We start from the raw sequence: 17458 nt of genomic DNA, 5'->3' as shown, positions 1-17458 counted from the left end.
GAAATTATGTACTTAAGAAAGGCAAAAAGCACCGGCACGCAGAACCGTTCAGTATAAAGTATACAGAAAGAGAGACACGCGTATGAACTCGCTGATCGGCGCGCTATGAGAAGCAAACGAACGATTCCTCGTCTGATCGATTGATCGATCGATCGATGAACGCGAACGATCTAGCTGATACAGCTTTCATATTTTCTAGTTAACAATAATGCACGAAACGTGCAGTCGCGAAAAAAGTAACAAAAAAAAAGAAACGACGAAAAGGAAATGGACGCAGAAACGATAAAAAGTAAATACATGTATATGTGTGTATATATATATATATATATGCGGCATATTTTTACCGTCGGTTCTGCGAACACTGCACTCGTTATTAAAGAAGTAACAATAATAATAATAATAATAATAATAATAATTAATAATAATAATTAATAATAATAATTAATAATAATAATAATAATAATAATAATAATAATAATAATAATAATAATAATAATAATAATAATAATAATAGTAATAATAATAATAATAATAATAATATCAACGCGTTTGCAAATAATGAACGATGTATACGAATGGTACGTAAACTATTTTTCTTGTATGTATACATATATAAGTTTTTATACGTGTCATATACTGAGCTCTGTAGCCATAGGTAACATGTATACGTCGACAATTTTACAGCATAAACATACATGAAACGCAAAAAAAATAATTACTACTAGTAGAAATAATAAAGGAGGAGAATCTACTAGCATACTATATATACGTATATATATATCTATATCTGAGACGATAGGTTCCGCACAAAAATTACATAGAGGTGTATACAATGGTAAGAGATTTGTATGTCCGTCTCTGTATATGAGAAGCGAAAGGGGCGAGAAACAAACGAAAGAGAAAAAGAAGAAAAATACGGAGAAAAAAATGAAAAAGAAAGACAGGTGGAAAGATACTCGTGGATCAAACAGGGAGGGTTTTTTCTTCATGGAGTCTTCCAACGACGAGGGGCGGTTGTAACAAAGTAACAAAGTTTACTCTACAAGACAGTTCTCTGTTTAGCGACGATAAATAAAAAAGAAAAAAAGAAGAAGTAATCGTATTGTATAAACGAACGGGGCTTGTGGAAAGAATACCAGGAGGTCTGTCGACACGCGGAGTCGAGAGACCACGTTGTGGAATGACGAAAACACATTTACGAACGGAACGTCGATGAGAAGATTCTTATAGATATAATCTCTAGATAGATCTTTATAGATATAAAGCAAGAATCTTTGATACGCGGGATATATATATATATATATATATTTTTCTTGAAATAACATCTCGCGTGTCAAGCTTCTAAGAAAATCTTGAAAATCAATTTTGACGTTGATAATTTTCATAAATATTCGAATAGTTACTTTTGGATTCAAAATCGACGTTAATCGGAGAATTTTAAACAAGAAATCATAAAATATCTAAAACAGAGTGTGTCGATATCGAAAGCTTCGAATTACTGTTGTGTTTTATGTGCTTCAGTTTTATTACGAAAATACGTGCTCCGTGTGTGCGCGTGTGCGTGTGTGCGTGTGTGTGTTTGTGTTTGGGAATTAATCCAGACCCTCGAGCAGTAGTAACTTATAGTTGGACGTTGACGAGTATAGCAAGCTGACGAAAACGATAAACGGGGGGGAAAAAAAGAAAGAAGACAGATTGCGATAATCGATGTGGGCGTAAAACTTTAATCTCGACATTGTTTTTAAATAAAAAGTTAATGTGCGGACCAGACAGTAAATCGACCTAGTCAGACGTCTAACGTTAGAGACATTACTCTTTACTAAATCGCGAGTTTTTTTACCTATACTGATAATGAAAGCACTGCTAGTGAAATTCCCACCAAAAGGAGTTTAATTATTGCTGTATAAGCGATATAAAATTACAGGCTACTTATTTATTATATTAAACAAGATTAGATCCAAACGAAGTAGCTTTCGACGCTGATTTTAAGGGAAAAAAAAAAAAAAAAAAAAAAAAAAAAAAAAAAAAAAAAAAAAAAAAAAAAAGAACAAAAAAAATCTGACAAAATTTGTGTGAAACGCTGCTCCTTCTGGATGCAATCTTGAAAACTTAATCCGCATTGCACCGCGTTTAAGATTAAACGTATATTGTTTATACTGAATGGTTTATTTTTATATATATTTATATTTCGTTGCTTCCGTTTGCAGTACTATACAATTTTCAAAATACATGGCAACTTTCTTCTGTGTATATCGTGCATGATTGAAAATAAACAAAGTTTCACTGTGTCGAATGTTTGAGCGTCGAAAATGCAAACTGAAGTACGTGCTTTCTGCATTACGAATACAAGAATAATTACATTTACGTAATTAAGAGACTAAAAACTATCCCTAGAAACATAGCAACGTGAATATTTTCTTAACATCATGCAACAATCTTCTCAACAATTTTTTCATCGATCTTCTATCAATAACCCGTTTCTTTAACAACGTTTGCAGAAGAATAATTTGCATAACAAACACAGTTGCAACACCATCCTTATGTCTTATAATACTTCTCGAAGTTGCTCGTTATTCTACGCAAGAGAAACAAACGCGTGAAAAAGTGGCATACCGCGAGAAGATACAAAATATGGTGCAAAAGCTGCATAACAAGGACACGATAAAGTCTGCGATCTTTAAACGTTTGATGGGTATCTTATATAATGTACACGAATTGTGTTTTGCATGGTTCGTAGAAAAATAAAAATTCTCGCGCTTTCTACAGAATCCTTCGTCGTAAGAATTATATACAGAAAGAAGCGGAAGTGTGCGTGAAACTGAAGAACAGTTTCTATCCGAAAATGCACACATTTTGTCGAAGTTTTGCTCGAAACTTCGCAATCAATCGTTTACGCTGGCATGTGTCTAATTACGATCAACAAGGTAAAGAAATAAATTCGTTCCGTGATCGAAATCGATACGATACCTTGTCGTTTCGACGTATACGTCGGCTTTGGTTTTTCCAAAACTCTTCGAAGCATGAAGAAATACTATACGGTCACGCGGAGGAGATCGTGAGATCGTGACAAGCTTGTGACGGAAACGAATAGAATAGCTGACAATTGGAGAGCAGCCTGAGTCAATGGCGTGCGTCACAAACGTGATCGACGTGATTGTAGACAACCCACGGTCTTAGAAACACGTCAGAGAAGCCTTTTTCCAAAGATCGTTCACTGCTCCCTGCAAAGTTCCGTCGAAGAATCTCACGGACTATGTACACGCTTCAGTCGTGAGAAGAAATCGCCAACGAGAGGACGGGAACGCGTCAAAGCAGATTTTAATATACAATATCACGTATAACTTTTGATATGTCGGAAATACGTCGAAAAAAGCGACTTTTTAACGATCGATGTTCTTTAAGAATTTTCTAAGCAGCGATACTAAAGTGTCTTACATCGAGTATCGTAGAATTCTCTTTCCAATTAGATATTTCAGAACCTTGAACTCTGCTAGTTTGGGAAAGTTTTAAGTTGAAGATAAGTAAAAAATTACGAATGTATTTCGTTAAATTCTTATTAATATTATATCGCGACTAAGAAAGCTTCAAGTAAAATGTCATTACGTATTGCAATTACGTAAATATCGTACTTCTTTCATCCAAACTAGCATTCCAAAAAATTTACCTATATTCTTTACTAGTATGCCAAAATATCCGTTACGAAGACCGTTAACTTTCTCCCTTCGCCTTCTAAAGAACCAATTATCACTGACGAGCGTTCCATCTAATAGTCATCAAGTAGTTAGCCAGCCTACCAACCACTAGATACATACTTGAATTTCGTCAAGATTTCCTATGAAACAGGAAACGAAAGAACCATCGAAGAAACAAACCGACTTTCCAAACAACGTTGTCAACTCGTCGACACATCGAATGCGGAAATACAAATAGTCGTACGAACGCGCGACGTGAATCGTCTTCGTCAGCTTAGGTAGACGGATCGTGAGGGACGCGTCGAGGAATCGTCTGGTATGATGGGAACGCGACCGAACGTGTTCTTTGTTGACGAATGTTCGCAATTGTACGTGTTCTCTTGTCTGATGTCGTTTGTTTTTGATTTTCCGCTAGGCGAGCAGCAACTCACCGCGGTGATGACGCTGCTGTTGCTGTGGTTGTTGCTGATGGTGAAGCTGACGATGATGATGATGATGGTGATGGTGATAATTGAGTGTGGAGGACGGTGATGGACCAAGACTATCGCCGCCACCTAGCTGCTGTTCATATTGTTGATGCTGCTGGTATTGACCATCGTCGTGTGTTGGTGTCAAATCCCAGAAAAGGCCGGAAATCGCGGAATCGACGCAGCTGCATGACTCGGTGGCTGCGACGTTGCATCCGGGACAGCATTCGGTTTCCGTGGCCAAACTCATCGGTGTCTCCGGCGATTCCGCGGGTCTCATGCCAACGAACGAGCTCTCCATCCAACACAGCTTCACGCTCCCTTCGAGGAGAAGTTTCATTTCATTAGATGCGGCATGAAGAAGCCAGCGGGGCGAGCGCGGTGTGTGTTCTTTTGGGTAGCTTCTTTTACGATCGATCCGCGATTCCTTTCTGGGAAAACGACTATGGGTAACACAGCAAAACATAGTAACGGCATAGAACTCTACGGACGTAGCAATTCGTAACAATTCGTAGCAATTCGCAGTTATCTTCTGCAATCGTAACATTCTGACTTTGTTCGGTTTAAAAAAGAATTGTGTATTTCTGACTTATTTTATTTTTGTATAAATTGGTTATATAGTAATAACACACGAAGTTAGCAGTTCGGTAGTTCGAGTATTGTTCTTAAACACGACACAAATCTCTGATTAGATCGTGTTAGTCAAGCTCTAACACGGAAGTATTAATCACAACGCAAATCAAGCTGAGCGGATCGGCACACACATATACGTGATCGACAAACCATGTTATGATAGTATGTAGTTAGTGTAACATCGTGGTAAGACGTGAAGGTTTTCAGGGATGTCGCTCTGAGAATTGGACGTCGCTGATGCTTTTCGAGACGTGTCACACATTGAACTTTATACACCGAGTCATACGCAACAGGATGAGTAACGTGGACGTAACACGACCAAGATATCACGTGCATTATAAAAGTATACGAAGTAGTAACAGCTGACCACGTGCGCGTTATCTTCGCACTTCGTTCCCTGTTCACGATGTTTGTTTTAATTTTGTCCTAAGGTCAGACAGAGTAGCGGCTAAGTTCGCTAGCACCGACAAGCGTATATGGAGACAGAGGGGTGTGACTTAAACTTCAGGGTGATCTATTTTTATAGCAGGTCGGCCACGTCGGTACAAAGCTGTCGAAATAGCAACCGACGGTCGGTCGCCTATGTGTATGCATACTTTCGCAGAGACTGTCGCGATTAAAGATGAGGGCAGACCGAGGGAACGGATGACACACGTGGTGGTCGTCGGATGGAAGTCGAGAAATAGCCGAGCAGACGTTCCATTCCCGCCCTCCGATTGTACCATCGTTTTTTCCTCCCTCGCCACGATTCGACCTTGCTTCACGAATTCACGCGCTAGAAATATAATTCGGTGTCAAGGCTGTCGGTGAACACCATTACGGGAATTTTCGTGACAATCGTCTTGCTGCTTCGTTGGTTCGCTGATGTCGATCATACAGAAGATCTTCCACTGAGAAGGATTCTTTATGTCGCATCTCCTATGTATCTACGGTATCATCTCGCGAACACCATGAAGAATAATTCCGTTACTAAAATTGATTGATTGTATTTTCTCTCTCTCTCTCTCTCCCCCTTTTTCTCCCTTTTACATATCAGAGTCAGTGTTGTAACTACGAAGACAAAAGTAGTCGTAAGAGATGAGTGGCATGTCTTGGAATACGAGATGTGACAAAGTTCCAAAGCTAATTCTGTTTTCCTCAAAGTTGCAAAAACAAGACAGTATAGCTCGATTTTCCCTTCACCAGCATGCGAAATACAAAGATTGTACATCGAAGCCAAAAATTCCAAAACAGCATGAGTTCATTTCTCGACACTACATGAGCCATTCGTATGACGCTTACCGGATCATTTAGTCTCATCCAAAACTACTCCTAAAGTGAACGTAAATTCACGGGAACCGTCCTTCGAAAATAAAAATAAGCTGCCATCTTTACTTAAATCTCAAAGGAACTAAATATTTTGAAGGCGATGACCTGATATTCGCATAAAATTTATATACGTGTCATTTTCGAAATATTACTGTCACACCTCGTAAATTTGTAAAATCGCAAGACCGAATTTTTTGTTCGATTGTAATTAATTTTCACGACTGCTCGAAAAGTCTGTGAGATACAGTGGACCGCTTGGTCGAAGAGAAATCTACGCTGTGCAACACGAGGAAAGCGTTTATATACATATATCTACAGAGTTGGAGTTATTAGAGGAAGAAAGAAGGAGGTTTTTTTTCAACGGAACAAGAACGAGTGGATTCTCGTATGTTAACGTTAGTAGGAACACCGCGTCGCGACACCTTGAAAATATCCGGACGATGTTGCGGGCACGTGAACCAACGCAGCATTCGCAGAATGAATGAGTCTGCACGCGTGTGAAGAGGGTACGTTACAGTTTTTAATCATCAAAGGTTTTGTTGAATGACCGCGTTTTTGAAAGCAATTTTCGTTAGTAAACACGAAACAACCAAGAGAACGAACAAAGACAGAAGAGACAGCCAAGAGAGTTGCTGGTAGTGCTTTGAACTAGCGTATCAGAGACACGTCGAATATTACATATATATATATATATATATATATATATATATATATATATATATATATGTGTGTGTGTGTGTGTGTGTGTGTGAGCAGTAACAACGAGCGAAAGAGCAAAATTTATTTCACGACATTCCGATCGGGAGTTAGGTAACAATACAGTGACAAGACGTGTAAGAACAGTAACAAGAGAAACCCAGAGATAGACGAAAGAAGAGAGGCGTCTATAGGTCACAGAGTAAAGATGCAGAGACAAAGAGAAGAAATTCACATCAACAGATCAGGAAAACTCAAAATTACCTTTGTCGTAGAGAGTAAAAGTAGTAATGGTGTAGTGGTGGTGGTGGTGGTAGGATGGTTTTTTTGGCAGGGGTTCTTTAGTGCTCACCTCTGGGGCTGGTCGACCTTGCTCCGCCCCTGTCGTCCCAGTCTTCAGGTCGAGGTCGAGGCGACAGCCTGCCACCTCCACCAACCTCCTGACCGCTTTGCACGTAGTGCACAATGGCCGAGGTTACCTCCTTTATAGAGTTCCTTACCTCTAGCTGCTGATTCGTTGTCTGCTGCTGTTGTTGTTGCTGTTGTTGTTGTTGTTGCTGCTGCCAACAAAAATTTCGCTTTTATTACTCTATACCTTTTTCTTATGTCTTTCCATTCTGAAGTTTAATCGAAATTACTTAATAACCAATAATAATAACTAATAAATAACTAATAAATAACTTAATAACCAATTAATATTGAATTATCGAATCGTGTTATCATCAATTAAATAACTACGATAATAACTCAATATATTTGAAGAGCTATAACAGAAGTCTCGATATCAAAAAATGTAATTCGATATTGATTATTGTATATAGAGCTATACACGATTTTACGCAGACAATTAATCATTGTTTAAACATTTATTATTGACATAACAATTAGAAAATGACGCAGTGTCGAGTGTTATGAAGTAATAATCTGTTATTCACCAATTACAAAGTTTCCTCGACCGAAACCTTTATATTAGCAATTATCTTTCGATACCATTATTCAATGTTGTGTTCGCTTTTCGTTGTAAAACTCAACTTCGTGTTAGCGAAATTTTTATTTAGAGTTTTTTTAATCTCACCGAATTGCCAATGCTAGAAAATAGAGACACAAAATACCTTGTACAAAGCGACCTTATAGTACCTAATACCTTGTGCTAAAAATAAAGAATGTCGCATAGCGATATATCTTTGTCAATAAATGCAAATAGCTTGAAAGAACAAATTTAAGAAAACTTTGAACTCGCACATTGTTCTAATTTCCAATAAATTTCCAAGATTATTTTCAATAGATTTTAATGTTCACGAGAAAAGACATTTTCGCAGGAAAACTATTTTTTGGTAACGAAAAGCTGATTAAAAGTTTGAAAAGTAGGACAATGTTCGCGGCATCGTTCGACCTTGGGGCGGAGGGGTTGTCTGTGATTGGGATAACGATCAATTTGTACTCGAGTTGTAAAGGCCACGAGACGTCAGAATGTGGATTTCTGCCAAAATTTCTAATTATAGAGAAATCACTGCATTTGCGCGCTGTCTGCACAAATTAAAAATAAATTGGACAAAGGAAAAGCGAAGTGGACGTAGGCGAGGTAGGGGTCACTCACGGTTCGAGGCTAAATGTCGCGGATTTGGGAACGATTATTCGAACGAGGAAATTCGACTAACCGTCTCCGACATATTTGCATCGTAAATGCAGATTTACTTCTGTTATAAATGATGAAAATATCAGTGGTATGATTATTTTGGATCTGATAACAGTTTCAGAAAATGATAAATACGTTAGCATTAATGTCAAATATTCGTAAATAGTTACCATCATATTTTTAAAGTAGAAAGAGAGTAGTTTAATCTATTACATATGTGGTAATGAAAGACGAACAACATTTTTATTAGAAAATATTACCTAAATAAGATATATTTTAAATGTATCGAATAGTAATCGTAAAATTGTTTTTTAAAAGTAAAGTTGAAAAGCTGCTATGAAGCGTTAAAGTTGCAATGTTAAAGAAACATGGGCGACAATGGTGTAACATGAGACATTCAAGGTTTTTTAATACGAACCTTGTTTGCTGCTTGCAACTGGGGAAGAATACCCTGAGCAAGACGTTCTGCCGGTGTTCGCGGGTTCGTTAGCCGTTCTTGAGAACGCCAGCCCAAGTACGGCTGTCGATGATTGAAAGACGACCTTGTTGAACTCGCTGGCGAACTTCCGGCACTGTTTAGCAGACTGGTACTCCATCTTGAGAATACAGGTGGCGTGGGACTTGGACTAAGAAGGGCACCTAAACAAATTTATCGGAACGTATTAACACGTGGTCGCAACATCTTGCGTAGATTTCCTTATTCTACTTTTCTGTCAAAATATGGCTAATAAAATTTGAGACACCTTGTACAACGTTCCCAAACTTCTTGATCAGATCCTGTAAAACAATTCGTATATTTGATTCCTAGAACTGAACAGTTGTCAACAAATACAAATAAATAGAGACGTAATTATTATGGTAATACCGCGATACGGTGTTGGCGTCTTGACTCGTTTTACAAGCGAGTTTGTTACTTGATCCGGATTTGAAATGGATTATGTTGGAAGACTTTGATCGATGGTCTTGCACGTCGAATAATACGTTGCCCGGGAACTTTTCAACGATAGAATAAAAGCTTGACAGCTGTCTTACATTGACGTTACCAGCGAGCTGCTACGAAGGTATTTCAGCTCGATGTTACTGAGAGTGAAACACGTTTTGTGTATGCTCCCAGGGATAGGCGTAGCAATTTTATTCCTTTGTTCTTGGTGTCAATTAGTAGAGAGACTTTAGAAAAAACTTGAAGTAGTCGGTAAATATTACTGGGTAAAAATAATATTGCAAATTTGTTTCTTTGAATAAATGTAGCCTCTCATATCGCAAAAATAGGGTCAAGAATAATGTTAGGATATGGAAATTCTATTTTTAAGCTTTTAGAAACATCAAACTAATTCTGTAAAAACTAAACTCTTTTTAAAATCTAAACTTTAACTTTCACAATGAACAAGTTATACAAGAATTTAAAAAATTTATCTCAAATTATTTAGAAAGATTTATATCTTCAGGTCTGTATTTAAAAAAAAACAGAATGAAAAAGAATTTTGTTTGTCAATTACGAGTTTTCTTAAGATCAGAAGGAACAATGAAAATCAATACGAAAGATGCAATAACAATCGTAAGAAGAAGGGAAGAAGAGGGGAAGATTAATAAAATTTATAATCTTTTAAAAAACTACAAAAGATAATCTTCCATAAATCTGTTAAAATCAAAACTGCCGAGAGCATGGTGAATCCTGGTCAGACGTCATTTAAAAAAAGTGTCTCAACGAACTTTGCCCTTTTCAGACTACCAACCGAGCATCAGATCCGCGCCAGCAGCTCATATTAGCACCAGCCCTTTAAATCTGGTAATTGGAGCCCTCCCTTAACAAATCGCATTCTCTCGTTAGAAACGTCCTTGAACGTTTCCCAGCCACCCTGCGAAAGAAGGGATCTGCGCTGCTATCGCAGTCAGCCAACAACGTGGCAGGATAAACCTCGACTTTGTCGTTAGCAGACGACTACCCGGCAAGGCCGAATTAATCGAGTTAACCTACCCTGCTAAATTTATTAGCCACTTCCTATTAGCAGTTACTCACCGTAGCCAGAGAATATCCGCGAGACTATGTCGCTTGAGAAACGAGAGAGAAGCAGACACGAGGATAAATGAAATTGGCCGATACTCGGCTCTCGTTACGTGCTAATTTCGGACGTTGCTCGCCTTTTCATTCGAAGAAGAGTTCGATTTGCTTGGTATTGCGCCGTTTCATTGCGAATCGTTCCCAATGGGCAGCTATTGTGCCCTCTTTTTCTTTCGCTCATAACATTTCGAAAAACCTAATATCAACTTTTGGCTACTTTCCGTTTGTATTAAACTGTTTTCCAACTGCAATGGGGAGGTCGGGGAGAAGTTTTTGTCTTAGGGGCAAATAAAGTGTGAAGCGAGAAAGCAAAAAGAATTAAATTAAAGATAGGAAAGGAAATTAAGAAAAAAAGATATGTAATGATTGGTAAGCACGTATTCGCGAATTCCTTTATACTAACATAAAGCATCGTAAAGAACTATATTAAAATTTGTGGCATTCAAGATATAATAAATACTACATTTAATATTCTTTGTTTTCTTTTTACAGCAAAACAAATTGTATATCTCAAGGAAGATTCTGAGAAGTTATATTTGTTATGTTTGAAGCGTTAAGAGAATCTTCTTCAGGAGATCCTTATACCAGTCAATGTTATATAATTTCAAGGCAAGAGCCATTAAACTCTCTCGCAAAAAAGAGCTTTTACGGAGTAACATCTTTAGAAGTCTGCATTCAAGTCTGAATAATCGTGAATAAATATTCAAAAGATGTTGCACAAAGTAATATTGAGCTCTGTGATATATAATCTTAAAGCTTTGTGCTTTAATGTTTGTTCGCGGCATTTGAGGACTCGTACTCGAGTGTTTGTTCATTTATTTTTCTATAATCCTCAGAAATATCTTAAATAAAAACGAACAAACTCACGAACAAGAAAGATTAATATAAAAAGATCATTAAGAGGATGCTTACCTGTAGTCGGCTGTCTATTGGAAGACGATGAAAGGGACGAGAGGGAAGTGGTTTTCGAGCCCAATGCACGCCATCCTCCGTGTTGCGACGCGTCGGAGTGCCTCTTTAACCGGAAACCATCGCGAGCCGCGGGAGAATTCTTATACCAATCCGGGACGTTCAGTCGTTGCAGAGACCTCTGCACTCTGAGTTCGTGCTCGCTGGGCACGCGTTCGCCAACTTTCTGCAACTCGTTCTCCGGCGGCTGTAAAGTAACAATTTTTGTTCATCAGTAAATTCGTGTAATTATTCCTGCTTCCTAATCTGGAGAATTTACAATTTCTTTTCATTATAAGCAGAGGGACGATTTGAGACAATTTAAAATTTGCACTGTGTTACAGAAGTGGCAGCAAAAAATTACTATGAATTTTTAAAAATATACTGTGAATTTTACTACACGTAGATATACCGTGTAAACATACCAGCTGAAAATTTACATACAACGTTGAAATTATTCGCTCTAATTTATTCAATTATTCTTAGCAAAATACCCTATTAAACATATCCCATATGTTAAACGTGAGAACCTCGCGATCCTGTTTATGACTTCCATGATACGTAATTCACGTTCGAGTAACGTAATCGTTGTATTTCGATGAAGTCTTTTTTCTCACAATTGACTATAACGAACGAAAGCAACATGTATATATAATCTGTCTCTATTACGTGCTTGAATTTCTTGCCCGTTAAATATTTTGTAATTCTATTAATATATTACTGAAAAGGTACACGTTGTTTCGAAGTACAAAAATCATTTTAAATTCCGCGGAGCATTGCTCCATCTTCTACGCAATTTTGTAAATTATATTCAAGCTCTAGCAATATCTTTTGCTACAATGCTTTATGTCGCAATTTAATAACTAAAGAATACTACAGAATATTATAGATATTACGTAAGAATTTATAAAACTCTTTGAAATTACATAAAGTGTAGGTGTAAAGTACTAAGAATAAATATGTAACATTTCCGCTATGAATAAAGTTACCTACTTATATAATATTTTTATAGTACAATAATTTTGATAGAACTTTTGCTCTCTTTTGAAAAATTTTAGTATAAGAGAAGTAAATAAATGTTGAAATAAATTTCATGATATTAGATTGAATATTAGATTTAGAATAGTCAAATATATATATATTTAATATTGAATAAATGTAAATATGTGAGATATGTAGTTTCGAAGCATATGCAACGTTAGAAATTATACAGAATTAAAGACACGAATCGATGGCTCAACACATCATGGTCAAACGACGCCAGGGAAGTAATCAAGGCCGACTGAAATATCCAATACGCACTCATCGGAAAGCACTACTCGGGAGAATAACCGTTTAAAAGCGTTTTCCAATGTCACGGAGCTTGCGTGCTAGGGCGGATGAGCGCGCGGAAAATGATCGATCAATTTTCCTGCTGGAAATGCGGGGGCGTAGCTTCGGTAGAATGAGGCAACCTCATAGGATACCTGCGTTGAAGGCCAAATGAAAGGTAGAATGAAATCGTCGATTGTGATTCCCGTGTGGGAAGCGCATGGAAGTCAAGCGATTTTAAATAAGGTCAGATGGTTCTTTGTGGTTTATGTTTTTATATAAACCCTGCAGCGAAACTGAACAATAAAATAATGTTTTCTCTATGTAACTATGTATGTTGGCATAATTGTTTCCTCGTAATTTTTAAAATAGTTTGTTCGCATATAGGAACTCGAATATCTACATATAATTAATGAACAAATATCTGATTAATACAAGATAACATTTAAATCGAACTTGTTGATCATTTGTGTCTTTTGTAGAGATACTTAAAGACTTTAGATACTTGAAATATAGCTACGCCCAGTTGCATGAAGCAATCTGTATCATATCTGTAGAGGTTAAAAGTTAACATTTCCTTCCAAAAAAGCAAGATACATATCTAAATCGTACAGACAACATAAAACTATCTCTCACTATGTATCGTATAAATAAACCACTCGCTGTGGTATAAATAAATGAATAAATAAATAAATAAATATATATATGATTTACAGTCAATAAAATTAGATACGTACAGACCTGTAATGCTAATTCTTCGATGTAATCTTTTAACATTTCTTCAGTTGTTAACGTGTCAAACAAGCTAACAATCCTTTCAAAATCGATCATGGTCTTTAACCTTAACTCGGCTGAAGCTCTCTCCAGTCATACGACTACGCTCGTACGATCGATATGACACGTGAACACGGTTGTATGTTAACTCGGCCATTAGCATTGCCAATGTCTCGTCGTATTTCAATGAATTCGTTCCGAGGGATTAAAAGGTGATCTTAACGCGCCCATTGTAGAGATTTGTATAGGGCATAGGGTGTTGCAGAAGCGAAGATCAACAAACTCTACTATTCCAAAATTTCCAATCTCCTTCTTGATTTATTCTATTATTGTGGTATATTCAATATATTTTTAATATAAGAAATATTAACTTTCACCAAATTATTATTATAATGAATATGAAACTTCCAACCAAACGCTTTATTTTTACAATACCCTTCCTATTTTTCATTAACTTTAGATCCACCTTATGGTTAATTAAAAATATCGAATATCCGTCTAACTTACTTAGGGAATAATAATATAATTTCTGTGCGAGACGATACAACGTACAGAAGAAAAAGGATATATCGATGTCAATAAGGAAAAGCGTGAAAGAAACAAAGTCGAATCGAAGCAGCATGCATTCCAAGATGGCATTGTCCTGCACGCACAAGTGAAATGCATAACGACGAGCTCTGTGAATGTTCGCGTGAAATTTCCATATGGCATACAAAGACGCTAACGGGACCTAATGCCGTTGAAAAACAAAGGATAGACAGAGGAACGCGTGGCAGGCCTACGCACGTCGTGTACTCCTTTGGTTATATTAACGTTCCAACAACGGTTTACCATATGCGTGCTCATGAGAACGGAGAGCTTGCTCGAATGGCAAAAAGTTATTTTCAGCCTGCAACTTCGTCGAACAAACTAACTGGCTGAGACTCTTTCCAGTGACGATCAACTAGGTCGTTTTTGCACCATCTTTATATTTTTACGACCCAATCGTTTCGTATCAAATTCATACTGTTAAATTCGAAAAATTTTGTTCGAAAATTTTTTAAAAAGAGTAAAAATGTCCCGTTTCTTCGATGCAAGCGAAACTTCTCCGTAATTAAAGGGTTAATACAACGTATTTTACATAAATGAAAATACTAAATTAAAGACGAGGATCATAACAATTACCAATTCAAATAAGACAGAAAATTTGAAAATTCCACGTAAAGATGAGAGAGCAGAGCATCGTTCAAAAAAGGTCAAGGCAAGATGGAAGAGAACGGAAACCAGTATACACAGATAGAAGGGGTTTGTTTCGGCCAATGTATACCTAGTTCTTAAGGGCGCGACGCCCGATGGGAACGGCTTCGACCATTAACGGTCGACAGTTGCTCAATTGCAAAATGAATACCGATTATAAACCATAGTGGATATTGACGTCCATTTGCAATCGTGATCATTGCGGATGCCCAGCATGAACGCGATGAAAAATTGCATACGATCACCATATATAACGAGGGCTATATTAAGAAAGATAGAAAGAATATATCACACCCACCTAATATTTTACAACGAAAGCCAGCGCGTTAGCTAAAGTTCTTGCACGCGATAGGACGAGACGGTAGTTGGAAACGCTTCAAAGGGAAATTTAATGCGTATGTACTTTTATATAGATAGGTATATGTGCCTACGTGTCAACGCGACTACATGTCCGGACGCATTAATTCTGTTACGTTCTCTGGGTCACTTTTGGCCCAATCTCGTTTCTCTATCGTTCGAATAAATGTCGTAAGTTTAAGAAGAATACGAAAAAATTTGTAATTTGTACGTATATATAATAAAATGTACGTAATTCCTTGTTCAAAAATGCTAAAGTTTTTCTTCGAACATTAAAGGGCTTTTGTTTGCTAAAATGAAAGCGATATTTACTTACTAGTAAAATAAACGAGCGATTTCGAGGCACGATGAAATGTCACAGTTTCTCGGTAACGCATCGTTCCTCGAAGCTGACGGAATGTTATTGGCAAGAAACGCGGGACACCCGCATTTCCGCGTCTGCGAGCAACGAGCAGCAGTGGTCAGTAAGGCTGAACCACGCTTTCCATGTGCAACAGTAAGCGTTACGTAATACGCGTTGGCTCGTTTCGAATGTCAGAATATCGGGGGCTGACACGGTGACAGACAGTAATTTCAATTACTTTACGACGTACTTTGCGCTGCGCGTCTCCGTCGTGTCTTTTTCTATTCTTACGCTCCTCGGTTGGCATCCGTGTCGGCAATTGACGCAAATTAGGGGAAAGCCACGTTAAAGACAGACGCTACATCCGCCATTAGAGCGGCCAAAGACCTCGCTGATGGCTTCTACGCCGCGGTAAGTAAGTACATGTGCATCCGCGATGCTTCGCGACGCCTGTCTTGCATTTGCGCCGCTTTGCCATCTTCTCAGGGACCATAATGTGCCGGATATGTATTGCGTACTCGAGGATGCTGCTCGCCATTGTGCTCTAAATTTGCTTCACCATCCGATCGAGGCGAATCGATTGGACGCTGATATTATCGAAGCCTTTAAAGTTGGTTTCCAAGCGTGTTTGTGAAGGTGCTGGGCACATACACGACTGCTCACTAGTATCCGAATAGTTTGGTTAATTTTTTTTTTTTTTGGTAACGATGGTTGATGAATGTTACTAAAATATACAACGTGCCTCATAGTTTAATCACCTAAACTTTGTCAATATATTCTATGGGTATAGTGGAGCAAAAAATATTATAGAGCGCACCTGTATCGATATTGTTATTAGGTTGATAGCATCAATTAAGGGCTAATGTCGCTCAGAGGTTGCGATAACTTTGTTCAAAGTCGATGCGACTAATTTTACGGTCCATTAATGCGAAAGTCTTTCCCGTTCGAGGCACGATGTAGCAATAAAGCAAGTTCGAAGCAACACGTCAAAGGGGACGAAGCGGTTCATTTCGCGAAGCGAAATCATTTCTTAGAAGCAAAGTGGATGGTAACGAGTAAACAGCCTAATGAAGTTACAGTTCGCACCGGTGCGGCGAAAGTTCAACGAACGCTTCTTTCTCCGCTTAAACTTTTTGCGTTTACTCGCGTCTTATTCGGGTTTGAGACGAAAGAATATAGTTCGTCGGATAGATGAACGATTAGGTTACGATTAGGAATTTTCTACCTATAGATCATTGAAGAAAACTTTTTACATGTGTACAAAAGTAATTTAATTCTATAAGAAGAAGCTCCATGCTTTGATCTGTACAAGCAAAGTCAGAGAAAGAGAAAAATAGATGTTAGATTTTCAGACGGATAGAAACTAAAGGAAAAATTGTTTCTCCTCGTGTTTGAATCCAAGAAATTAATAGCGTGAGTCATTTGGCAGAATCACTCAAGTACCGTATTTACTTTGTAATGACGTAAGAAACTCTATACGCATATTTTGTCGATTCTGATGCAAGTCACACGCAGCCTTATTTACCCGCATATTTCACTCGCATATATCACACAACGATAGCGTAGTAATTATGGTAAATATCAGCTTTCTATTTGCAAATACCTATGGTGATTGATCGCTGCGCAATATGCCTCAATGGATACCATATGAGGTCGCAGAAGTGTCGACAGGAAAAAATTTAATATAGCCAGGGATGTATCGAAGGCGTATCGATCGTACGTCCAACTAACGCACGAAGCAACTTTACGACCAAGTATCTTCTACGTGAGCAACATTCATTTCGAAATGCTCGAGGTTGAATCCTACAATATAAATATATATTGAGTTCAATGTAGAATTACATCGAATGACGGAAGTGTAGATATTTAAAGTGAAAATTAGATAGTAAAAATACAAAGAAATTGTTGAAGTATGTAATCTGAGAAAGTACACATTTTGTGACTATACGTCTGTAGTTAAAATTGTTAATTAAAATATTAGTTCTCAAAAATAGTAGA

At 37.6% G+C, this 17458-nt stretch overlaps 1 protein-coding gene across 13 annotated transcripts in view; it reads right to left on the bottom strand.

Moving 5' to 3' along the window:
- Positions 1-17458, bottom strand: part of LOC110120159 — a 74247-nt gene that overhangs the window by 13056 nt on the left and 43733 nt on the right. For 9 of the 13 annotated variants that reach the window (XM_020867932.2, XM_048404098.1, XM_048404100.1 and 6 more), the window contains 4 exons: positions 11404-11647; positions 8851-9071; positions 7149-7356; positions 4124-4480 (listed from right to left, as the gene is read on the bottom strand). In XM_020867932.2, coding sequence (XP_020723591.2) covers positions 4124-4480; positions 7149-7356; positions 8851-9071; positions 11404-11647 — 1030 coding nt within the window. The remainder of the gene's footprint in view (positions 1-4123; positions 4481-7148; positions 7357-8850; positions 9072-11403; positions 11648-17458) is intronic. The other 4 variants (XM_048404101.1, XM_020867930.2, XM_048404099.1 and 1 more) reach the window with 3 other exon arrangements.

The sequence above is a fragment of the Bombus terrestris genome, chromosome 3, assembly GCF_910591885.1.
Source record: "Bombus terrestris chromosome 3, iyBomTerr1.2, whole genome shotgun sequence".
Classification (NCBI taxonomy): domain Eukaryota; kingdom Metazoa; phylum Arthropoda; class Insecta; order Hymenoptera; family Apidae; genus Bombus; species Bombus terrestris.
Note: the sequence above shows the minus strand (reverse complement) of the source record. Positions and strands in the feature narration are given on the sequence as shown.